Source organism: Macrotis lagotis, chromosome 1, assembly GCF_037893015.1.
Source record: "Macrotis lagotis isolate mMagLag1 chromosome 1, bilby.v1.9.chrom.fasta, whole genome shotgun sequence".
Lineage (NCBI taxonomy): Eukaryota > Metazoa > Chordata > Mammalia > Peramelemorphia > Peramelidae > Macrotis > Macrotis lagotis.
In genome coordinates, this window is record NC_133658.1 from 485978048 (window position 1) to 486005560 (window position 27513).

Below are 27513 nucleotides of genomic sequence, written 5' to 3' on the forward strand. Positions count from 1 at the left end.
TGCAAGGACTTTTGAAGTCCTCTAGTTAATCCTCTTGTTATAGATGAGGAAACTGAAACCCAGAGAGAAGTTATGTGCTTAGAGTCACACAGCTAGTACATGACTGACCTACAATTCAAAACTACATCTTCTGAATCTAAATTCTGTGCTCTTTCTATTGTACCACACACAGTTCCTCTCTAGGCAAAAGGAATTTAAGTTCTTACATAACTAACATCTTCGGATAGTATTTATATCTGATTGGGTAATACTGCTAAAGGGTTGATGTGAAGAGTGCAGTAAATCAGAGGTATCTAGTGAAAATGAGGAAAAAATGAATATGGAGATAAATTGAATTAATAAACTAATATTTTCTTGAAAGTAATGTTATGCAATAATGTGATTCATGCTAAGAGAGAAATTGAGGGCAGGAAGAGACAGGGAATAGCTAGAATTCCAAACTATATTCTTCTCTTGCCTGGGAAAAAGGAAAGGTTAAAAAATTTTGTGGAGATGGTAGTGAGTGGTCTATAGGAAGAAACTGGGATTAGATTAGAGTAAGGAAAAAAAATAAAATGGAATATGATGAAGAAAGAAAAAACTTAATTATAATTTTATGGGTTGACTAAATTTGCCAGTAAAATGGTAGAGAAGGCAGAATACTTAAGAAAGAAACAAGAAGGAGACAGTTAGGTGGCACAGTGGATAAAGCACCGAGCCTGGTGTTAGGAGGACCTGAGTTCAAATGCAGCCACAAACACACAATACTTAATAACTGTGGCCTTGGACAAGTCACTTAGCCCCATTGCCTTGCAGAAACCAAAAAAAAAAAAGATAAAGAAACCAGAATTTGACACATTCTATGTTTCAAATGCCTAAGACCATAATTTTTCCCAGTTTTCCCAGTCTTCCCTCTCTCCTTCCCTCTTGCAAAATGTCTTCCCCATATCAAAAGGAAAGAGGAATATAATTCACATATATATTAGCAATTTTAGTTAGCATCAGAACAAATTTATTATACAGTATACTTATATTGAAAGAAATCTGAAAATTTATGGTAATGTTGTAACACTTGTAGATATCCCACTTCTGTTCTTTATAATTTTGTAGCATTCATTTTTTTGGTTTTTTATTTTTTAATTTGACACAGTAACGCATTGTTGACATTGTATGTATTGTTTTATTTTACATTGTCTAAATTTCCCTTGTAGCTGTTAACTAATTTGATCAAAATACATAGAAAGGAAGAACAAATTATTAAAAATAAACAAAATGCATTTACAGTTAATAGTTCATTAAAATGCTTAGAAAATCCTCTCCCACCTCGTAACAATAAAGTAGAATTAGGCAAATCAAAAAAAAAAAAGAAAATCAATGAGAAAAAACTAAAGAATGGTAGTAGAATGCAAAATAAATTTACAAAAATCATCAGCATTTCTGCCCATTTCTAACAAAAAGCAGGATGAAAAATAGAAAGTGGTCTTAATTTTGAAATAACTTCTGTTAACTTAAAAGTGACACACACACATATATACATACATATATTTATATGTATGTATGTATATACTATTAAAAGTCTTTATAGAAATAAGGAATAAATACTTAAAAGGAAATTCAGTTTTCCTGATTTAGTAGTATTTCCAGATTTAGTAGTATACTAAAATTTATCTGCAGCTTCATTGCTATGCCAAACCACTAAGAGGATACCCCCCAATACAAACAAACAAACAAACAAAAAGACAAATATTTTAAGGTATATAATATCCCTATCCTCCAAAAAAAAAGGGATTGTATAGGAGCCAATGCCTCAAGATCCCAGACTTTTAATCAGTAATCTTCAAAACTCTTTGATTTCTAGTTTTAGAAAAATAGAAAAGTATAGGCCAGTGAATTGATAAGCAAGATCTAAAACCAGAAAAGACAACTATCTATGAGATATTAATCTATTCATAGAAATCACTGGAATGAAGAGATTCTTGACAAGAACTCTTGCTTACTCAAAAATAATCTGCCAGAAAATAGTCTGAAAGGAGCATATTTCAGTAATTGAATGCCCAATGAATAATCTAAAGGAAAGAGTTATGAAAAAATTAGGAAAATACTAAAGGAGATAGGACAGTTATGATTTGCACAACTGAGATGGGAAAATTTATAGTCACAGTTTAGGATACTGATCATTTGTTTACATAAAATTTAAAAGTTTTTGACAAACCAAAACAATAAAACAAAATAAGAAAATTAACTGGTTTCTTTTCTCAAATTTTGGACTAAATATCTTTAATCTGATATCCAAAATTTCTAGGAAATGGATGCATATGCGTGTGTGTGTGTGTGTGTGTGTGTGTGTGTGTGTGTGTATGACTATGACTGTATAGCTTGAATACTTTCCAATAGAGTCAAAGATATGAATTGATGATTTTCAAAAAGATGCAAACTAACATCAACCATATTAAAAATATTCAGAATTATGGATAATAAGAGAAATAGACACTAAAATAAGACAGATATTACCCTGCACATTTGCAAAAGCAGTAAAAGAAATAGAACTTGGAGTGACTTTGGGAAGAATGATTAGCACAAAAATACACTGTCTTAAACTATGCCAGAAAAGTTATCAAACTATCCACGCTATTTGATCAAGTGACCTTATTATTTGGTTTCTCTAATTCAAAAAAGTAGAAATAAGTGTCTCATATATTGCTATTGTCTAGTCATATTCAACTCTTTGGGACCCCATGAACTGTAGCACACTAAACCCTTTTGGCCTGCTACTACCTTTCAGTCTAACCAAGTTTATGTTCATTGTTTCTGAGTCTATCTTTACATTTTTGCTTTCCCCTTTTCCCTTCAATCTTTCCTAACATCAGAGTCTTTTCCTATGAATCTTACTTAGGCATGCCAAAATATTTGTAGTAGCATTACTTGTACTAACAAAAATATGGACTCAGATTATGTGACAACTTAATTGAGGAATTACTGAATAAACTGTCATGAATATATTGAACTCTTTTATGCTGTGAGGAATGACTTATATTGATAGCTATCTTTATATGTGTGCGTGTGCACAGATATATACCTAAATACATATAACCATATGTTTTACATATATAAAAGACTAGTCTTTTCATTTAAAATTTGTCATTGATAAGTAAATTTGAATATTGTTGGAGGAAATCTGACCAACTTTTTTAAAATTAAAAAAAGTTATCTACTCAGCTCTTGAACAATTTAGAATGTTCCCATGCTATTCTGAAAGATCCCTCTTGAGCCAAAAAACAAGGATGTATTGATCAAAACAACATGGGCTATCCTGCTATTATGATTCAGATTTTAACCCTTTTATGTACTTCTTTCCTTTAGGATTCTTCCCCACATCTTCTGGTAAATCTGCCAGGGTATCTTCTGACATCTTTTTAGTGTTAGGGGGATTTTCAAATTCTCTTGATTTTTCATGTCCCATTGACGTCTGCCACTTAGTTAACCCTACCTCTCACTATATGATTAACCCATTTTAAAATATATATGTTTCTAGATTTCTCTGACATCCTTTTTTATATTTCTTATACAGATCTTATTTGGTGATGTTTGTGAGTTATGCACATTCATCCTGTACTCCATTTCCTTTCTGGGTAACCCTCAACTTTATTTTTGGGGGGATACTATAGTATTTTATAATTTGAAGCCCTCTAGCATTGTGAGTGAGGATGGTGTCATTAAAAAAGATGGACCTTGGACAAGTCACTTAATCCCATTGCCTTGCCAAAACAAAAACCAGCTAAACAAAGATAGGCACTTCTTTCTGAGAAAAGCTTGGTATGGTTAAGGAGTGCAAAATTTCCAAAAGGCAATTTAGTCTTCTTTTCTCCTCTTGATACAGATCAAATCTATGGGTTGCTTATTTATCTGTCCAGTTAAATAATGACCACTTTTCAACTAACTTTTCCCTTCTATTGTGAATATTTAGACCAATTTTTCTTGAGCTAGTATAAATCTCATTTGGTGAATTAGTACATTCAGTATAGTTATCTTCACATAGGGTCATCTGGTTGACCTCATCATTTACAAGGATTTTCTCTTCCGTTTTAACTCCATGTGAGACAGGATCATAGATCATAGATGATAAATGGGTTTATACATTAATACCTATGTGATTCTAAGGTAAAGATTTGGAATGCACCTTTGAAATCATCTGGTGCAAGCCCTTATTTTGTTGTTTTAGTTATTTCAGTTATGTCTGTTTGTGATCCCATTTGGGTTTTTCTTGGTAAAGATCCTGGAGTGATTTGCCATTTCCTTTTCTTCCTTATTTTACAGATGAGGGACTGAGGCAGAATTAAGTCAGATTTGAACTCAGGTAGATGAATCTCCCTGACTCCAAGCCTAGCCTTCTATCTACTATGCCACCTAACTGCTTCCCTTTTAGAAAACTATATACTTTATGTGGGGGGGGGGGGGGGAATTGTGGAGCAGTGGGATTAAGTTTCAAGTGTCTAAACTAGATTTGAATTGAAGGCCTCCTGATTTAAGGACTGGTGGTCTATTCAATGAATCACTTAGCTACCCCCTCCCCCACCCCACATTTTTTTAGATGAGGAAATTAAGGCACTGAGAGATTTAAGTCACTTCCCCCAAAAAACAAATATGAAGGGATAGAGTTGGAATTCAAATCCTATGTCAATGCTGCTTCTTTTACATTAATGCTGTCTCTCACTATGACAATGACAAACACCAGTGTTGCATAGATCTGTCTCTCCCTTTTTTGTATTTCACATGATACTAATAGAAGTTGGATAAAGTAAATTTCCATTTATATTTTTCAAATAATTTTTTAAATGACTTTAGTATGTGTCTCAGATATGTTGCAGAAGGCAGAAACTTTTAACAGACCTGAATAATTTTGTAGTATAGAAAAAATAAGGATAGTGGAGTCTTAATTTGTATACCTTTTAGTTATTTGTGTTGTATGAATTAAACAGCTTTCTGTTTAGTAGCTTTCTGTATTGTATGTGAAAACTCCACTCTTTCTTTCTCAAACCTATATTAAGAATGCCCTCTGTATACTTATTAACATAAAAATTTTTATTTATGTGGGAAAATAGACATGGGTTCATTCTTTGAATTCTGTTACCTTTTTTCTTTTGATAATAATTCTCTAATGGATCTGTATATTACTTCCAGTGATACTCATGACAAATCATCTGTGTCTGCCCATCCTGCGCTATTTTTTTCCCATATGTTCCTACAATTTTGCCACAAGGATTCACCCAATGTGAGGTAGAGAATTTTCCCCCAACTTTTTGGTGTCCCATCTTATTTGAAATGCCTTAAGAATTGATTCCTCTTTGCCCTCAAAATTTTGTTGTCATTATACAGAGTATTTGGTTTAGTATAGCTGTTCTTTTTGTCTTTTGTTTGCTTTAGTTGTTTTTACTTCCTTATGTAGTACATTACAATCTGTGATAATGCCAAAATATAGTGATTCCCCGGGCTTTGATAGTGGAACAAGTTTTTTTAAAGGACCTTCATAACATCTTTTATATTTTTTCATATATTGTCTTAACAGTTTAATCTTTAAATGCTCTTGGGAGGTAGTATTGCTTCATTCAACTTTCTGCTAAGCTTTCCAAAAACTTGTTTATTGTGTCTGCTGTTCATGCTCTTTTCTGAGGCAAACTGTAGTTATCCATGAGCTCTTCCATGTGAATTTATTAATTAGCTTATATACAAAATAGCTGTTACCTTTTGAGTCCAATGTTTGAGTCCTATGTTGGTTGAGACAGTTCCTAAACTTTTTTAATCTCCTCATTATGTCAACTAACTTGCATAGATTGTAATCTTCTAAGGACGTTAATGGATTTATTTGTTAATTTATTCTTTTTTAAAACATTTTCATTTAATGAAGGCAGTCAGGTTACAGCTAGGCAAATTAGTAAGTGTGAGTCCAGATTTGAATTCAGGTCCTCCTGACTTCAGGGTCTGCACTTTATCCATTGTGCCACCTAGCTACCCCTGTTAATTTATCTTTTCCTGTTTTCATCATTTGCTTAAGTTGGTTTAAATTGCATACATTTTTTTCTCACTTCTATTCTTCTAGTTTGATACTCATTTTATATTTTTATAAAATTAAATTGGTGATTTGACCACATCATAAACCAATAATTTCTCACTTGGTATATGTGCAATACTATCCAAACTTTGAATTTAAAAACTATTCATGCTGGCAGGTAGACATCTTATATACAATTTGTACTCTTGTTTTTTAACTTTTGAATCTTTCCAAATTTTTTCCTCCTTTTGAAAATTTTTAAAATTTCCTTCTATAATCCTTCCCATCCTCCTAGACACCATTTCTGTTAACAGTTTTTTTTAAAGAGGAAGAAAAAAACAACCAGCAAAACTTAATCATTAAGTTGAAAAAATATGTAATATTTAAAGATTCGTGGATCCTTCTACCCTAGCAAAGGAGTAAGGGAAAGTGTCTTTGTATATTTTTTCTTTGGGGCCAATTCTTTGTAATTTTTTAGCATCCACTTTTCAGTTCTCTTATAGTAGTTTGTTTGTGTTATTGTAATTGTATATGGTATTTTCTTGGCTCTGCTTACTTTACTGTGCATCAATTTCTATAACTTGTTCCATACTTCTCAGTATTCATCATAATCACTGTTTCCCATGGCAGAATAATATTCCCAATCCATTCATGTGCCTTAATTTGTTTATCTTTTATTCCATTTATAATATTACCTATTTTTTTTAGTTCTTTGCTACCATCAAAAGTACTTGTTTGGCTTTATATTCAGTGATCAAAATCAAAATTAATTATACTTTAATTCCTCCTATAGAGTACTCATTTGTTTGCTCTTGGACAAGGATCTCACATTTAGTATATGAGCCAAAAAAAGGGGGGGATTATTAGCACCCTCAAACCCCTTTTCTATCATCACTAGTGCCAAGTTGGAAATTTGCTCTATAGGATGAAGGATCATTTTGTAACTTTTTGTTTCTGAGGTCATAATTACCAAAGTTACGATGTTCATGCAAAATTAGTCATTACTTTGTAAAGTCTGGTGGATAGAAAGTTAAAGTTAAAACTACTTATTATTGAGATTGTACATTATACTGGTTGTATTATTATACTGAATGTTCTCATGCTGGATTAATTTTTATATTTTGATGTGAACCACCAAATAAAATCCATGTTTAGAATATGGGACTTGTTAAAATTTCTAGTCTGTAATTAGAGACTGAAATTTAATTTGCATTCTTATGAATAAAATTCCATTGTTTTGTTTTCACAGCATTCATTCAATCGGATAGCATAATAGAAGTGCTACGTTTTGATGATGGAGGACTTTTGCAGGTAACAAGTTTTATATTCAAATATTTTTAATTTGCTAATTTAGATATTAATCCAAATTTTTCCTTTAAAAAAATCAGAGTAGTTTTCCCTGTTATCTTTGAAGTTTTTCAGATTTCTGAGATTAAACTTCAGATTTGTATAAAATAGAGTTGGGAGAAATGAATAAGAAATTTAGCAAATTAAGGAACTAGCTATATTCTTGTGATAACAAAATGTATGTTTAAAAAACTAGTTCATGAATGAATTACTTTGTGCACAAGCCATTTTCCATATGACCTATGCAAAAAATTCTTAGGTAGAACTGTACTGTTAATTTATGCATTTGGATGGCTTTGTGGATTTGGATTTTTAATTTTTATTTTGGTGTCATTTTTGTGCCTTTACGAAGATATATGGAATTGGAGGTACTAAGCCAGGTAAGTGCTAATACTCACAAATAATTGTCAAAACTAACAATGATTTTGACCATACTGTGGCCACTCTGTGGATTATCCTAATGAAATGTGAAAAAGTTTTATTGCCACATGATTAAAACTAAATGTTGAATTTTTTAGCCATGGCATCCAGTAAAACTCATGACTGATGGATATCCTTCTTTATCATAGAAGACCATAACATTATATGAATGATGGCATGACTTGGACATTATGTTGATTATAGTAAGGGAATGTTGTACAAAAACATCTTTCTTATTGCCTCTTTCAGAGCTGTCTTTGCCCCATAGATTGATTTAGTAAGAAACAAGATTTTTGGTGATGGTCAGGATAGAGTGGGAGACCTTGGCCTTTTATATATATGGAATCTTTCCTATGTTATTGAGGAACCAAGGCATTACCCTAATGCCAGACAGAACAACAGTATGGTAATTTTATGGGACAACTTAGGCTAATATAGTAAAGTTGAACTGTTTCTAAATAGTGTATTTGCTGCTACTATGATTTTTTTTTTGGCAATAATCCTTTGACAGTAAGGTATGGCCAACTGATTTTATCAGTATGGTACAATTTGACCATAGGCTTTCAACAGTAGGACAAAGTTGTCACTGAAAGGCCATAAAAGTACAAAAAGGTTCTGAGTCCTCTCAACTCCCCTTCTTTTGAGAATTGATGCTGATGGCAGAGGAAGATGTTAATCATGAGCTATACCTAGATTCTTTCAAATATTGTATAAATTCTTTTTTTTATAAGAGAAAGTTTTATTCATTTCTTGAGGAACGGGCCCCAGTCAATTAGAGAGACTGAGGCAAAGGCAAAAATCCCAGGAGTCATTTTTATCCTAAAGCAATCCCCCCCACTGACCCATTCTCATTAGTTAGGAATGTGGCCTTTTATATTGTGTAAATTCTTGAGATTTTTAAGGTGTGATCTCTATCCAGTGGACAACACTTTGATACATGGTTAGAAGATTAGGGGTAGTTATATCTATATTAATATTCTTATTGTAAATGAAACTATATTATAGAAATTGCACCCAAAGGGATGGACAACTCACAGGTTTTACTTGTAGAAGAGAATGAGTAGGTAGGATATTGGTAGAATTGGGTTTTTTTGTGCCTCAAAATCAAGTGTTAATTTTATTTATGTTGCTTTGCAATTTTGCCAAGCATACTAGTAAACATGAAGATAATTTCAGTTTAATGCATCAGTGTATCTATTTCAGAAGATGATGATTAAGAGAAATTCAGTGACAAGCTTGAGTCTTGAAAAAAAAACCAAAGCTTTCAATAGGCTTAGATGAGGAGGGAATATATTTCAAACATGAGACCTCCTGCAGAATGATAAAGTTTAGGGATGGAGTGTTGTGTGTAAGGATCAGGAAGAACAGTTAGTCTGTAGAGTAGAGGAGAAGGTTAGACAGGTTATGAAGAGTGATTTATGCAAAACAGGAATTTTCATTTGATTATATATGTAATTGGAATCAGTGGAGTTGGATAACAGAATTTAAGTAAGAAATAATTGATTTCTTTTTGTTTGTTTGTATTTTAGTACAGCTAGGTAGTTATTAAGTATGTGAGGTCGAATTTGAACTCAGGTCCTCCTTACTCCAGGGTTATCCACTGCACCACCTAGCTGTCCCTGAAATAATTGATTTCTAATGTAGAAATCATTTCATAACCAGCTGTTTCCTGCAGTTAGGCATACTGGTGAGAGTAATGGTGAAATCATTGCTGAATTAGAGGAAAGAATAATAACAAGAAATTACTACATATGATTTGGTATCATATGCAAAATAACTTGTCATCCTAGACCTAGTAAAATATAAAAAGAAAGACACTGATTCTATTAACACATTTTAGAGAATTTTAATCTATGCATAATGTATAATAATAATAATAATAATAATAATAATAAAGGAGCTGAAAGAACCCAAAAATTTTTGGTGCTATCAAACCAACAAGTCGAAGACATGGCATGGCAAATAACAATATAGTTTAGAATATTAAGGGGTTTTTCTCTAAAACTATAAGAAGATGACTGAAGGTAAGTTACATACAGCATTCCCAAGCAAAGTGCCTCAAGATAGATGAAGAAATCAAACCTGAAGACAATATGGCATTAACTGCAGCTGAGCAAATCAGATATCATTTATGGAGGAACATAAAAGGCAACAAATATAAATGATATAGGATAAGTCAACCTTCATTTTAGTGTTGTTCTAATGTCATTAGCAATGATGGTAGGGAATACTACACTTGGCCTTTTCCACCCTGGTATCTGCTATGCAGGATGAAGAAATGACAATGACACTTAGATGAACCTGGGGAGTGTGTGGCTGAACTGACAGAAATACCTACAGAATAGATAAGGCAAAAATTCATTCCAATAAATGATAACATAATTTCATCATCTCGGGTATTTAATTCCATTGTTGTAGATCACAAAGCCTCTATGACTTGGTGATCTTTGAGAGTTACTGTGACCTAAAAATTTATCACCTTCTGACTTATGTGATAATAGACTTCTTTGACTTTAGCTAGGCTGTTCCTCAGACAAGAAATGTAATAAACAGTCTAGGCCTGTTTCTATACCTCTCTCTCTCTCTCCTCTCTCTCTCTCTCTCTCTCTCTCTCTCTCACACACACACACACACACACACACACACACACACACCCAGACACTCACACAAACACATGCACAGTGCCATTATTTCATTCCCCTCTCTTTACTATAAAAAAGAGTTACTAAACTCCTGTTCTTGAATCTTCCTCACTCATCATCACTGTAGTGGTATTTAGAGATTTCTCATTTAAGAAACAAAATAATTTTTAAAAGTTTTCTAAGCTTACAGTTAGCAAGTAGTTTCAGTACTTGAATATTTGAAAATTCACACCACTTTTTGCTTTTACTCTGTTGCAAATATTTTAAATTTATTGATTCCTCAAACTTTTTTTTATAAATGGCATTAAATGTACATGCATAGTAGATAAAAAGATATGCATTCATACTGTGTGTGTGTGTATACACACATGTGTAAACTTGATTATATTTTGCATGTTCCTCATTAATTGGTCATTTCTTATGTTAAATTCTTAGTCCTGACCTTTGAATTTTTTTTCCATTTTTTGTAAATTTTTAGGTAGGAAAAATACAGAATAGATTATGGAATAGTTATTAAACTTCTGATAGGTGAAGAGATTTTTGAATTAGACATTCTATTCTTCAAAACTAAAACCAAATCTTTTACCTACACAACTGCAGATTCTCTAGTTACTTCTTCACTGATTCCACAGCCCAGCAAACTCTTTCCATGATTTATGCTATTATTTTACCTATAGTCTCTAGGCTCTTGTGTTCTAGAGATCCCTAGGAGTACCAAAAGCAGATAGGTCACTCAATTTGAAACCTCTCTGTGCCTTTGTTAGGCATCTATAAAGTAAGAGAATTTGCCTGGATGGCTAAAGTTTCTAGGAGCTCTAGATTTCTGAAATGTTACGTGACCTCTGAGCTCAATAACAGAGCTTCTTTAGCTATATTTGGAGGGAGATACGTCAGACTTGCTGAGTATTTATGACCTGGACTAAAAATAGCTAGCATTTATATAGTACTTTAAGGTTTACAAAGTTATCTCAACTGAACCTCACAGTAACTCTCTACAGTAGGTGCTGTTATCATCTCCATTTTACAAGAAGTTGAGGCACATTAAATCTAAGTTGCTCAGGGTCACAGCTCATAAGTGTCTGAGGCTAGATTCAAACTTACATTTTCCATGACACCTGTGTCTATCATTCTATCTACTGCATCTCCTAGAAAGAATGTTTCTTTCTTTTTGTTTGTTAAACTTCATATAATTTTCTAAACATAGTTCTGTTACCTCTGCCTTTGACAAATAATTTGTTGTGGTTTCTAAGTGGTTGGGTAGACGTAATTGGAAAAGTAAAATTTCCTCTAAAAGATACTGACTCAGGAATAATGAAGGATAAAGTCAAGGCCAAGAGTTTGTCAAATCATATATTTTTAAAAAAACTATTAATATTGGCGGTCCATCCAAGCACCTTCCTTCCCCGAGTAGAATGGATTATTAGGTTGAGAGGTAGTGAATTTTCTATTACTGGTGGTCTTCAAACAGAGGCTGAATGACTAACTACTTGGTTAAAGAAATTTTTGCTTAGTTATATCTGGCTATTTTTTATTTTAATTTTGTTTCACTGTGACCTGTGATTCTAAACTTTTTATTTGACTTTGCCTGCTGGTTTCAGTTATATTTGATACCTCTATTAGGAATCTTTTGTATAGGAGGTTGTGTTAAAAACCAATCAACAACAGTAGTAGTTTCAGCTATCTAGAGTTCCATGATTATAGCACTTAGCCTCCTAAATCATTCAACATGGGGTCAAAGTTTGAGTGCTAATATTTTTATCATTACTTTATCATAGTATATTACACTATAGAAATTTGACTCTCTTACTAGGAGATGCCTGAAAACTAAGGTATTGGTAGTGATTTCTAGACTATTGAGTTCTTGATCATTATGCTCAAAAAACCTCAAATGAATTTGACATCTTATCAATGTGAAAGTTCCTTCAAGCAAAACAGATAAACCCATTCATGCCTGTCTTACTAATGAGAATCTTTTCCGTATCCACCAGTGAGTTTTCTATATAGGATCAATTCAGTATTTTAAGGGCTTTTCTCTTGGCATTGTGATGATACCAGTGCGGTCTCCATCAGTTTTCTTCTTTCCTTTCCCCTTCCTTTTTCTTTTTTTCTCTCCCCTAAGCCCATTTCCTTTCACAATTTTTTAATTTATTTTGTAATTCATTTTTTTTTAGGTTTTTGTAAGGCAAATGGGGTTAAGTGGCTTGCCCAAGGCCACACAGCTAGGTAATTATTAAGTGTCTGAGACCAGATTTGAACCCAGGTACTCCTGACTCCAGGGCCGGTGCTTTATCCACTACGCCACCTAGCCGCCCCTTGTAATTCATTTTTAATTGGTTTCCAAGGACTAGCCTAACAGAGTACAGAAAGAAATATCTTATTAGACCAGCTCCTTGTTTTTAAATTCTTTGACATTGGCAGTCATAAAACAAAGAAAAATACATCATGGTACAGCCTAACCAAGTATCTCTCCATTTGTTTAAGTATATTTTTCTGTAAAGTTTATACTTGTAATCCTGTATTAGCTATATGTTGGTAGGTGTATTTCTTGATATTTGTATACATTCAGTAGTTATTTTTAAAGAATTTTTTTTCTGTTTCTACTGGGTTTTGTTAATAGTCTATAAAAGGCTAGATTTTGTGAGTTTATATATCTAGCATTTTTAATGAAGTTATTCATCTTTTTTTAGTTGAATCCTTAAGATTATCTAAATAAACCATATAATCTGCATAAAGCACTAGTTTTGCTTTTATTCCATAAATTTATTCCATAAATTTATTCCATAAATTTCTCATTCTTGTCTTATTGCTATCTTATAGCATTTTAAAAACTATATCAAATATAGGGGCAGCTAGGTGGCGCAATGGATAGAGTACCGGCCCTGGAGTCAGGAGTACCTGAGTTCAAATCCGGCCTCAGACACTTAATTACGGAACTGTAATAGTAGTGACAATAATGGGACATCCTTGCTTTTTCCTTTGATCTCATTGAAAAGACTACTAGCATTTCTTCGTTACAGAAAGAAGTAGCTCTTGGTATGCGTTGTTTTACCCTCTTTGCTAATATTTTGTTCAGATATATTATTTTGCCTTGATACTCATTAGACATTGGTTTATCTTTTTCTCTGCTTTATCTTCTGTAGTTTAGGTGTCAAGACCATAGCTGTATCATAGAATTTGGGAGGACTCTTCTCTATTTTTACAAACATTATTTAGTTTTAAAATTACTTGTTTTTTGATATTTGATAGAATTTGTTTGTAAACATTAGAAACTAACTCATCAATTCAACATGTGTCTTGCTATACTCTGTGCTAAGGGATACAATTAGAATTCGTTCCCACTGGTATCTCCTGTCTTGTCCCAGGGTTGTTGATGCTCAGGTACATCTGAACCTAGCCTTTTTTGGAGGGAGTACCTGAAGCTTTGATATATTTTATCCGATTAAGTTTTATAAGTTTTCCTATTAAACTGTAGGTTATTTTTTTGTAAAATATGCATCTGTCTATTTCGTTTAAATTATCAATTTTGATGACATGCAATTGATCAGCATCATTTCTAATATTTGGCTCTTCTATTATGAATTACCCTTTTTCATTTTATTCATTAGTAATTGCTTTTGTCCTTTTTAAAATCAAATTGGCTAATGGTTTTTGTATTTTAAAAATATTTAAAAAGTAGTTTCTAGTTTTATCAATTCAGTGTAGAATGGGTTTTTTTGGTTTTTTTCTTCAGTTTTTTCTTTTTTCCTATTTAAAAATTTTCTATTTTTATTTGAAAGAGAAATATTTTGGGTTTTATTTTCCCCAAGTCCACTTTATTGATATTTTCTTTCCCTAACCTATTGAGAAAAGTGTTCATTGACATATTGTATGAAGAGTAGTATACAAAGAACATTATGAAATTTAAATGACTGTTTACAGTAATTTTTTTTCCCCTTTGACTCAGAGCCTCTGAAACTTGACTCTAGGATTTGAAGGGGTGACTGGGTCATTCTTGCTATTTTTACTTTGTCTTGGTTCTGATAGGTCTCCACTGATATATAATTTATTAAAATAAGATATTCAGCTTTTTTATTTGGTAATGGTTTTCAGGAAGTTCAGTGATTCTTAAATTCTTGCTGCTATGAACTGTTTTTCTCTGGCACTTGTTTCTGAAAGTAAATACCTTAGAGGGATTGAACCAAGATGGTGGAGTAAGAAAAGAACTTGCCAGAATTATCCTAAATTCACCTCCAAACAATTTTAAAATAATGTCTCAAAATGAATTCTAGGGGTCAGCTAGGTGGCATAATGAATAGAACACCATCCCTGGAGTCAGGAGGACCTGCGTTCAAATTCAGCCTCAGACACTTAAATGTCCTAACCCCATTGCCTTGTAAAAACCTAAAAAGAAAAAAAAATGATTTCTAGAGTGGCAGAACCGAAAAAAGAAAGGAGTGAAACAATTTTTCAAACTAACACAACTTAGAAAGTCAGCAAGAAAGTTCTATTTCATTGAGGTAAAAAGAGAACACAGTCCTATGCAAATAGCATCTAGGCCAAACACATATCAGACTCGAAGCCCTAGGTAGGGCAGTCCAGCATTGAGGCCCTGCAGTCTCTACACAGCCAAGTGGATGGGGTCTTATAGCCCTTTGGCCTCCAGTAAAGCAGAGGGGTGAAGTTCACCTTTTGAACTTTCTCACAGCCCAGCTTTTAGGAACCCATGATGTCCTGCATAACCAAGCAGAAAGGCTCTGTAGACTTCAGTACAGCCCAGACCCATGGCCCAAGTTGTAGGCCAGTAATAGCAAAGGCCTTAAAAAGCCTTAAAAAAAAAACTTTAAAAGTTTGGGATGATGCCCCTTCCAACACTGAATCAGAACCCAATTTTAGCCTAAAAATCTTAAAACAGACTGGAAGATGAACAGATGAACAAAAAAAAACAAAAATGACTGAAAGCTACTGTGATGATGGAAGATCAAAACAAATCAAGAAGAAGACAAAAGTGTCAAACTGCTTACATGCAAAACCTCAAAGAAAAATGTGAATGGTCTCAAGCCCAAAAAGAACTCAAAAAGAATTTTAAATGAGAAATAGGAGCAAAATTAGGAAAAGAAATGAGAGTGCATATGAATGATGAAAAAATTATCAACAGCTTGATAAAGGTAAAGGAAGCACAAGTTAAAGGAAAAGGCAGTAGAAAAATCCACTGAAGAACTGGTCAAATAGAAAAGCTCATTAAAGAAAAGAATTCTTTAAATCATCAGAAACAATAAAACAAAAATCAATCAGACATCAGAAATAATAAAACAAATCAAAATAATGAAAAAAAGAAAATATGAAATATCTCATTGGAAAGAAAACTAACCTAGAAAATAGTTCCAGGAAAGATAATTATTGACTACCTGGAAGCCATGATTTTAAAAAATGGAGCTTAAACATCATCTTTCAAGAAATTGTCAAAAGAAAACTGTCCAGATGCTCTGGAACCAGAGGGTAAAATAGGAACTGAAAGAATCTACTGATCATCTCCTGAAAAAGAGCCCAAAATGAAAACTCATTGAAATATTGTAACCAGATTCCAGAATTCCCAAGTCAAGGAGGATATATTACCAGCAGTCAGAAAGAAACAATTTAAAGAGTGTGGAGCTATTGTCAGGATCACACAGAATAATTTAGCAGCTTTTATATTAAAAAGTTGAAGGACTTTGAACCCAGGTTTTCCTGACTCCAGTTTTGGCACTCAATCCACTACACTACCTATTTGATGCTTTATATGAAATACTGTTATCCATATGGGAAAAATCAAGTGTTTGAAAGATGCTTATATCTAGAGTATGACATGGTGATGGATAGATGTTTTGGTACAATGGAAAGAGTGCAGGTTATGGAGTCAAAAGACTTGCCTTCAGATTCTGACTCTGCTTCTTTACTACTTGTGTAACCTTATATAAATCACTCAATATTTCTAAGCTCTATAACTGCAAAATGAGGAAAATGGACTTGATTGACCTTTAAATCTGTGATTCTAGTGCTGGGCCCAGAATTCATGAAAAGATGGTTCTTTTCATCATTCTAAGCTTCTCCGTGAAACTGAGACTCATCTTTTTAATACCAGGTTTCTTCCATTGATAATTATAAGTGTATTAATGGAACTCATACTGTCCCCAAAGATAAAAAGTTGAAGATCGCCTGAAGAGCAATGGATAAGTACCTGGGAGAAGACTAGAGCATATTATTAAAGAGTTCTGACAGTGGGTGGAACATTGGCCCTAGAATCAGAGAATTTGGTCTCAGTCAGTCTCATTAGCTGTTTGACCCTTGGGCAAATCATTTAACCTCATTTTCCTGATCTGTAAAATTGGGATAATAATAGCAAATATCTCACAGAGTTGTGAGGATAAAATTAGATAATATCTGTAAGACAGAACACTCTTCTGCCAGTCCTGCTTAGGATCTAATTGCTTCTAAACTTTCTGAAGTCTATCAGAGTTCGTAAAAATATTCATTAAAAAAATACTTCAATGCCTTCATCCTCTATACTAATAAAGAACAAGTACTCAAGATCTTTATTGAAGATATAAAAAAATCATTTGAATCTTTGTACCATGTTTGATTTGGACAGCTCCCTATTCCTTTCATTTGTGGATTTCAAAGGCAGATTGAGGTCCAGGGAACTTAAATCACTTCATTCAAAATGATATATAGCGGGTAGCTAGGTGGCACAGTGAATAGAGCACTGGCCCTGGAATCAAGCCTCAGACACTTAATAGTTGCTTAGCTGTGTGACCTTGAGCAAGTCACTTAACCCCATTGCCTTAAATAAATAAAATTTTTAAAAAATGATATATACCAAGCCATCTACTGAGCAGAAAGTAATGAGTCGCAATGCATCCTCTATTATGTAACTGCTTCTAAGAAATGAGAAACATATATTTCTTTTAATACCTTTTTCATGAAATCTTCCTGAAAATCTTTGGTATTTCACTTTTAAGTATACTAAAGTTTTACTATTTGTAATATATTAATTTATCATCTATTGCATGAATCAGAAATTCTGTAGTGTTTTTTCATATGATCCCTATCCTGCTTTTCCACTTTGTATGTTATTTCCTAGGAAAGTTAATGGTCATTTGTATTTAGAATTATGATGTGAACTATGAAGTTTCACATTACACCTATCAGATTGGCCAAGATAACAAAAATTGAAAACACTCGATGTTGGAGGGGTTATGGGAGGACTGGGACATTAATGCATTGTTGATGGAGTTGAGGAGAGGAAGATGGGAAGGGAGGGTAGAAGGAAATTGTGTAACTTTAAAATATGCATATGCATGTGGATGAATATTGAAAAACTTTAATAACATAATTGGGAAAATAAAATATCAACTGAAAAAATGAATTATAGTGTGAAAATTTCCAGTTAATATAAGTTGTTACATTAAAATGCACATTAAACTTGCTAAGTTTTCCTTTAATGAATTTAAAGTAAAATTATAGTTGTAAATAAAATGAGCAGTATGAAGTATTGATATTAACGATTACAATAATAATGAAGTGATATGGCATTTGTTTGTTAAAGGGTAGTTTTGTTTATTAGAATGAGTAGGATGATGAATGATTTATACCAACTGCATTAAAAATAGTGACAATTGAAGAAATAAGGAAGGAGTTTAAAAATCAACTGGAAAATTTGGGAGAGACAATTAATACCTTGCAACAAGAAAACAAATCCTTAGAAAATACAATTGGTCAAATACAAAATGAGAATAAATCCCTCAGATCCTCCAATTAGACAAATACAAAATGAGAATAAATCTCCCAGATCCTCAATTGGGCAAATGTAAAAAGAAAATAATTCTCTCAAATTGGTCAAATGGAAAGCTCTTTCAAAGTAGAATTGACCAATTGGAAAAGGAGGTGCAAAAGGTTAATGAAGAAAACTCCTCCCTAAAAAAAAAAAAGAATGGAGCCTGCAGAAACTAATGACTCCATGAGACAGCAAGAGCCAGTTAAACAAAATCAAAAAAATAGAAAAAAATAGAAGAAAATGTAAAATACCTCATGAACAAAACAACTGACCTCAAGAATAGGTCGAGGAGAGGCAACCTGAGAGTTATTGGACTTCCTGAAAACATTGAAGAGGAGAAAAAAAAAAGCCTGGACTTAATATTACAGCATCTAGTGATAGGAAATTGCCCTGATATCATGGTACCAGAGGGCAAAGTAGTTATTGAAAGAATACATCGATCCCCTCCAGAAAAAGATCCTAAAATGAAAACCGCAAGGAATGTTGTGGCCAAATTCCAGAACTAGCAGATAAAAGAGAAAATCCTCCAAGCCGCCAGAAAGAAACAATTTAAATATCAAGGAGCCATAGTAAGGATTACTCAGGACCTGGCTGCATCAACATTAAGGGATTGATTTCAAAGAGCAAGGGAGCTTGGAATGCAGCCAAGAATCCACTATCCCGCAAAGCTGAGCCTTGTCTTCCAGGGGAAAAAGATGGACATTTAACGAAATGGAAGAATTCTAAAAATTCCTGATGAAAAGTCCAGAGCTAAATAGAAAATTTGGACATCAAACAGGAAGTTGAAGAGACACATGAAAAGGTTAAAAAAGGGGGGGGGAGGTAAAAGAAAAAAAACTGCTATCCAATAAGTTGAAATTGGCTGTATCCCAGCATGGGGGAAAAGATTCTCATAAATCTTGAGAATTGTAACTCTAACAGAGAGAATATACCTAGTCAGAAGTGGTGGATATTCATGACCTATCCATGAGACTGCTATCCAATGAGCTATAACTGGCTTTAACCCCACTTGGGAGAAAGAGGGTAATAACTCTCAAGAATTTTAACTCTATTAGTAGAATGTACTTAGCTAGAAGTGACAAATACTCAGAGGTTTCTATGATTCAGATAGAATGATCTAAAAAACATTACCACCTTAAAAAGGGGGGACAGGAAGGAGATGGGAGGAGGGAGGGGATTGAATGGGGGTAAATCTCATTGCACTAAGAGGTACAAAATACCTATGGCAATAGAGGGGAAGAAGAGATTAGAAACACCTGAATCTTCTCATCAGACTTGGCTTAAAGTCAACCTATACATACTTAGTTAACATCTAACCTTTCAAGTATTAAAAGGGGAGAAAGGGAGGGGGAGGGCAGAAAAAGGGGGAACTAACAAAAATAGTGACAGTTGAATTTTAATTACTTCAAATGTAAAAGTAGAAAAAGTAGTTTCTTCCCGCTCTAATATATTACAGTGTTTCCTTTGATTCTTTGGCCAGTGATATTATTTTTACATGTTAATGTTTTATTATTTAAAAAACATTTCTACCAAAGAGTTTAAGATGTTGTCACATATTTATTTTTAGTAGATATTTCTATTAACAGTCTAAATGGAGAGAAATAGAAATATAAGCATGTTTAATAGGAGAAAATAGGCACAGTAATCTAAGGGTTTACTTAAGATTAATTTTGCCATATCACATGAAAAATGAAGCTATTTGTTCTATCACTTTAGACAGCCTGTGTCCAGCTTTAAAAAGTATTGAATGAAGACTACTGATTTATCTAAACTCAAAGAATCCCTAAAACAAAAGTGTATAGCTTGTGTTTTTTATTTTCATTTATATACTAACAGTGTCTTCAGAAATGATTTGGATACTTTGGCTAAATTAGACCAATTTTGAATATGTGCTTTATTATATCTTAGAAGCATAGAATTTATGAACTGGAAGAACCTTTTCAATCAAATTATTCTATACTCTTCATTTTTAGAATGAAAAGGAAAGCTTAAAAAAGAAGAAAGAAAAGAAATTCATTGGCATAACTAGTACTAGAACTAAGGTTGTTTGATTGTTTTCCAATGCTCTTTTCATTCTACTATGCTCCTTTTAAGAGTTATTCACTTCAATATCAAGATTTTGCCTTAGAAGGTGGAGCCAAGATATGGAGTAAAGGCAGGAATTACTACAGGCTCTCCCCCTCCCAGACCACCCCAAATACTTTAAAATTATTACTCTAACCAAATTCTAGGGTGGCAGAATCCACAGAAAGGCTGAATGAAACAATTTTCTAGCCACACCTCTCAGCCCAGGGATTGCCAGGGGCAACTTGAAAAGTCAGTGGGAAAACTATGCTGCACCAGAGTGAACATGAAGCCCAGTGCACCTCGGACTTCAGCACAGGCCCGTCCCAGGAACCTGAAGATCCACCCAGCAACTGCTTCTAGAGCTTTCATCTCAGGGACAGTAAGGCAGTCAGGGGTAGACAGCAGATGTCTCTCAACCTATTCCTGGGGCAGGACTTTATTTCTTTGCCCATACTGAGATCCAGGTTGCAATCTGGGGCCCCAAACTACTTTAGAGTAGCAGGGACTGTCCTCAAAGTTCCAGAACAGAAGGGAGTGCTTGTGGTCATCCATAGACCAGAGCAAAGACCATGAGAGTAGTCAGAGCCTCTCATGAGACCTTGAAGGAACTGATATCCCTGGAGGTGAAGTGTTCCCAAACAGAACTCCACCTCAACAAAGAGTTAAAATTAGTTCATAGGCTGGGGAAATAGAAAAGAATAGAAGAAAAAAGAATCTGACCTTAGACAATTGCTTTGGTCCTATGGCCGCTCAAAGTATACACTCAGAAGATGATAAAGTTGAAACTCCAAAAAAAAAAATGAATTGATCTCAGGCTATAGAATGGCTCAAAATTTTGAAATTCAAGGGAAGTAGAGGAAAATTTGGGAAGAGAAATGAGAGCAATTCAGGAAAATGAAAACCAAGTCAGCAGCTTGGTGGAGATAAAAAAACTGAAGAAAATAATTCCTTCAAATTCTAGAATGGAGCTAAAGTAAAGTGATGGCTTTATGAGAAATCAAGAAATGATAAAACTAAGCCAAAAGAATGAAAAACTAGAAGAAAATGTGAAATATCTCATTGGAAAAACAGCTGACATGGAAAATAGTTCCAGGAGAGATAATTTAAAAATTATTAGTATACCTAAAAGTCATGACCAGGAAAAGAACTTAAACTAAATTTTTCAAGAAATTCTCCAGGAAAATTGCCTTGATATCATGGAATCAGAGGATAAAATAAAATTGAAAGATTTCATTTATCACCTCCAGAAAGAGATTACAAAATAAAAACTCCCAGGAATATTATGGCCAAATTTGGGCAGCTAGGTGGCGCAGTGGATAGAGCACCGCCCTAGAATAAGGAGGACCTGAGTTCAAATTCGGCCTCGGATACTTAATAATTACCTAGCTGTGTGTGGCCTTGGGTAAGCCACTTAATCCCATTTGCCTTCCAAAAAACCTAAAAAAATATTATAGCCAAATTCTAGAGTTCCCAAATCAAGGAGAAAATATTCCAAGTAGTCAAAGAAACAGTTCAGATGTTATGGAGCTACAGTCAGGATTACACAGGATTTAGCAGCATCTACCTACATCAAGGCCTCATAGAACATGAAATATATTCCAGAGGGCAAAAAAGTTTGGATTTCAACTAAGAATCAACTACCCAGCAAAACTGAACATCTCTTTCAAGGGAAAAAGATAGACATTCTATGAAATTGGGGACTTTAAAGCTTTCTTGTTGAAATGACCAGAGTTGGACAGAAAGTTTGATCTTCAAGGACAGTTCTCAGGTGAAGCATGGAGAGGGCAGATGAAAAGGGCAAATTATAATGGACTTAATGGTGTTAAACTGCTTGTATTCCTGCATGAGAAGATAGGGTAACGCATATAAACCTTATTTATTAGGGCAGTTAGAAGGAATACATATATACATATATATATATATATATATATATATATATATATATATATATATACACACACACACACATACATATACATATATACATATATATATATAGACAAGGTGTAGGTAGAACCTGAATATGAAGGTATAAGATACTATAAAGATGAAGTTAATGGTCGAGAAAGGAATGTACTGAGAGAAAGAGAAAGTAGAGGTAGAATCAGCTAAGTTATTTGACATGAGAGTCAAAGAAAAGCTGCGATGGAATAGGAGGGGAAGATGAGGGGGAATGAGTGAGCCTTCATTCTCATCAGAAGTGACTCAGAAAGGAAATAACATGCACACTCAATAGGTTATAGAACTCTATCTTACCCTAGAGGAAAAAGGAGAGGACAGGGATGGGGAAAGGGGGGATAGGGACAAGGGGAAGGGAGGTGGGGTGTGGATGATAGAGGAGAGGGAAGATCATGGGAGAATATAGTCAGATACAATGCACTTCTGAGAAGGGAAAGGGTGAAAGCAGAGAGAGAATAGAATAAATGGAAATAGGGAGGAATAGAATGGAGGGAAATATAGTTAGCAATAACAACTGTGGGGGGAAAAAAATTGAAGCAACTTGCCTGATGGACTCATGATAAAGAATGCAACCCGTTGCAGAGACAGAGCTGGTGGTGTCTGAACACAGACTGAAGTATATTTTTTTCCTTCTCTATTTTTCTTTAGATTTCTCTATCTTTTGGGGGGGTTATGTTTAGCTTTTCAAGAGAACTATTGTAATGTGAAAATAAATAACAAAAATGAGGAAAAAAGTTCTTCAGAGAACAATATAATTTGCCTCAAATATGATACTTTTTTTTATTGTCGAGAAAAATCAGTTTTAGTAACATTTTCTTTTTTAGGTTTTTGCAAGGCAAATGGGGGTAAAGTAGCTTGCCCAAGGCCACACAGCTAGGTAATTATTAAGTGTCTGAGACCAGATTTGAACCCAGGTACTCCTGACTCCAGGGCCGGTGCTTTATCTACTGTGCCACCTAGCTGCCCCTAAATATTTGGGAGGGAGACTTTTTTTTTTTTTTTTTTTTTTTTTTTTTTTTTTTTTTTTTTAGTTTTTACAAGGCAGTGGGGTTAAGTGGCTTGGCTTGCCCTAAGACCACACAGCTAGGTAATTATTAAGTGTCTGAGGCTGTATTTGAACTCAGGTACTCCTGACTCCAGGGCCCGTGCTCTATCCACTGCGCCACATAGCCGCCCCTTTAGTAACATTTTGAAAACAAAAATTTCCATTTTCAGATAACTTAGTCGCTGTACTTATATACTTTTTAACAGTAATACTATTTGTTGAAGTTATTCCTGTGTTTTTTTTAGAATAAATGTCCTTTATCTTGTCCTGATTTTGCAAATTAATATTTACACACAAGAAGGAACTTGTTACTATGATGCATAAGTGAACAAACACTGAAGCTACTTATAAAATGCTGGTATTAGATAATAAACTAACAAAAATACTAGCCTATGACTTAATGCCTGTGGAAGATATTGATATAGAATTTCAGCAAGTGAATTTGGGGTTTCAAGAACTTTCAGGGAGCTGTTGGGAGCAATAATGAATGAACTCTCAAGAGTTTGAATGACTACTCTCACTATGTTCTATAGAAGTAACACTTTAAGGGAAATATTTTAGATTAGAGGGCTACTAAGATCTCGTTTCTTTTTTTGTTTTTATATTTATTTATTCTCTTTATACAAATACTTTTTTTATACATTAATAAAATATTCTTGCTTAAAAGTAAACAGAATACCCCCTCCCCCCGCAAAATATAGACTCGCTTGAGCGATAAAGTAAAGGGGAGAAAAAAAATAAAAAGAAATAATAGTAATAATTCTAGGTTTGGCCAGGTGGCGCAATGGACGGAACCCCAGCCCTGGAGCCAGAAGCACCTGAGCCCATATCCGGCCCCATACACCCAAGTCACCCAGCCATGTGACATGCAAGCCACCCCTACCCCAATGTCCTGTAAAACCAAAAAAAGGGAAAAAAAAGACCCAAAATAAAATAAAATAGTAATAATAGTAGGGGTGGCTGGGTGGTGGACAGAGCATTGGCCCTTGAGCTGCTATGCAGCTCCAGGCAGGCCCCCCAGCCCCATTTGCCCTGCACCCCCCCAATAATAATAATAATAATAATAATAATAAATGTGCTTCAGTCTTTGTTCCAACACCAACAACTCTGTCATGGGTGGATCACATTCTTTATGGTAAGTCCATCGCAAAAGTTACTTCCATATTTTTCCACCGTTGCCATTGCTGATTGCAGCTCCCTCCTATCGTACTTCTCCACTACCATGTACTATATTTTCTCTCTCCTTTCACTCTGACTCTGTTGTAGGGAAACTGAGTGGCACAACAGACAGATCCCAGGCCCTGGGGCCAAGAGGCCCTGAGCCTCCACACCACCCCTTAGGCCCAGCATCCACCTGGCCCTATGGTCCAGGACAGGCCATCCAATCCCCGCCCCTTCCAAGAAGTAAAAAAGAAAATGTGTTATATCTGACCACTCTTCCCCCATAGTCCATCCTCTCCTCCATCACTCACATCCCCCCCTTCTTCTTGCCCCACTTCTCTCCTTCTTACTCCAGATGTCTATACCCCATTGAGTATATATATGTGCTGTTTCCTCTCCTAGCCACCTCTGATGAGAGCGAAGATTCCCTCATTTCCCTTTGCCTTCCCCGCCTTCCATATCATTGCAATAGCTTATTGTAATAAAGAAAAATCTTATTATATGAGATATCTTGGCCTATTCCCCCTCTCCTTTTTCTTTCTCCCATCACATTTCCCTTTTTTTCTATTGACTCCATTTTTACACCATATTTTATCTTCAAATTCAGCTTTCTCCTGTGCTTCAACTATAAAAGCTCCCTCTACCTTCTCTGTTAACTGAGAAGGTTCATATGAATATTATCAGTGTCATTTTTCTGTGCAGGAATACATGCAGTTCATCATCAAGTCCTTCATATTTTCCCCCCTCTCCTCCAATCTCCATGCTTCTCCTGAGTCCTGTATCTGAAGATCAAACCTGTTCAGCTCTGGCCATTCTAACAAGAACATTTGAAATTCCCCTGGTTCATTGAAAGTCCATCTTTTTCCCCTGGAAGAGGACATTCAGCCTTGCTGGGTAGTTGATCTCTTTCTCAGGGGGATTGGTGGATTCTCTCCATTTCTGTTTTGCCCTCTGCTTCTAGAACATCAGGGCAATTTTCCTGTAGTAATTCTTTGAAAATGATGTCAAGGCTCTTTTCCTGATCATGACTTTCAGGTATTCCAATAATTTTTAAATTATCTTTCCTAAGTCTGTTTTCCATATCAGTTGTTTTTTCAATGAGATGTTTCACATTTTCTTCTAATGTTTCATTTTTTTGGCTTTGAAGTAAATGAATCCTGATTTCTTGTAAATTCATCAATCTCCCTGAATTCCATTCTTTATCCTGAAGGATTTGTTCTCCTCAGAGAGTTTTCTTATCTCTTTTTCCATCTGGCCAATTTTGCTTTTTAAAGCATTCTTCTCCTCCATAACTTTTTGAACTGTTTTATCCATTTGACCTAAGCTGGTTTTTAGCATGCTATTTTCTTCAGCATTTTTTTGGATTTCCTTGACTAGGCTGCTGGCTTCATTTTCATGTTTTTCCTTCATCCCTCTCCTTTCTTTTCCCAGTTTTTCTTCTAACTCCCTCATTTGATTTTTCAAAGTCTTTTTTGAGCTCTATCATAGCCTGAGCCCAATTTCTGTTTTTTCTTGGAGTCTTTAGATGCAGGAGCTTGTGCTTCCTCATCTTCAGACTGATTGTTTTGATCCTTCTTGGGCTCATATGCAAAATATTTCTCAATGGTCTTCCTCTTATTTCTCTGCTTGCTCATTTTCCCAGCCTGAGCCTGGTTTTGGGGTGCTTCCTGAGCTTTTGGAACACTCCCTCAATGGTCTCATTATGTGAGGCTCTGTCCTCCCTCCTAGACTGTGATCAGGATCTGAATGTGGTCAGAGCCCCAGAGTCCTGTTCCAGGGACAGAGGACAGAGCTCTGCAGTCTCTCCTCACTCCCCTCCCTAGGTTCAATGGGCTCATGCCCCGGGGGCTCCTGCTTACAGGCTCCGCCTTCTTCTGTTCCTGGATCTGGGCTGGTGAAAGACTGTTGCTTGCTGTGCGCCCTGAGGGCTGGGCTCCATGTGCTTGCTCTGGCAGAGGTCCCCTGCTGTTCCCCCACTTTGTGCCTGGTGCTCCCTGGGGTGTAGCTCAGGAGACTCCCCTGCTGCTGTGAGCCACAGCTCCCAGCACCTTGGGGCTGCCTCTGGGAGGCTGAAGTTCTTTCCCTCTGGCGCCACCCCTCGGACCCCAGGGAGCAGAGCCTTTCTGCTCTTTTCCAGGTTACCTTGAGTAGGAGAACTGCCTCACTGGGTCCCTTTGTGGGTTCTGTCTCTCAAAAGTTTAGTTAGAGTCCTTAGCTTATGAGTTTTATGAGAGAGAGCCTAAGACAAGATCCATTTTTGTTGCCATCTTGGTTCTGCCCCAAGATCTCATTTCTAACAAAGAAAATTACAAAGTATCAGTTTGTTTATTAAAACAGTATTTAGGGCAGCTAGGTGGTGCAGTGGATAGAGCACCGACCCTGGAGTCAGTCAGGAAGACCTGAGTTCAAATGCGGCCTCAGACACTTAATAATTACTTAGCTGTGTGGCCTTGGGCAAGTCATTTAACCTCATTGCCTTGTAAAAAAGAAAAGAAAAAAACAGTATTGAAGGGGACAGCTAGGTAGCATAGTGGATTGAACCACAGTCCTGGAGTCAGGAGGACCCGAGTTCAAATCCAGCCTCAGATACTTAACAATTACTTAGCTGTGTGACCTTGGGCAAGTCAGTTAACCCCACTGCCTTGTAAAAACAGTATTGAGTATTTTCCTCATCACTTTCATCCCTTTCCCCTAATGAACAGAAAGTTATGATTTTATAGAATCATTGATTAATAGATTTATATTTAGAAGAAACATTCAAGGTTACCTACTCCAACACTCTCATTTTTACAACTGAGGAGAACGTTCACAAGAAGTTAACAGTTTGCTAAGGCTCATGTAAATAGTAAGTGGCAGGGTCCCAAATCTAGTGTTATACTATAAATATAGTCTAAATCTCAAATATTCCAGAGTTTTCTTGATAGTAATTAACAAGCAATTACATTCTTCAATTTCTCAATCAAGTATGAATTTTTCTGGGTGGGCCTGGGGTATCTTCCAGAGTAGAATGTAAGTCATACAGCTTGACTTGAATACATAGTGTTTTAGGGGATAGTAA

At 35.0% G+C, this 27513-nt stretch overlaps 1 protein-coding gene across 4 annotated transcripts in view; it reads left to right on the top strand.

The window, feature by feature from the left end:
- TMEM131 (transmembrane protein 131) overlaps positions 1-27513 on the top strand; it is a 236478-nt gene that overhangs the window by 86856 nt on the left and 122109 nt on the right. For all 4 annotated transcript variants that reach the window (XM_074213733.1, XM_074213734.1, XM_074213735.1 and 1 more), the window contains exon 2: positions 7275-7336. In XM_074213733.1, the coding sequence (XP_074069834.1) occupies positions 7275-7336 (62 nt within the window). The remainder of the gene's footprint in view (positions 1-7274; positions 7337-27513) is intronic.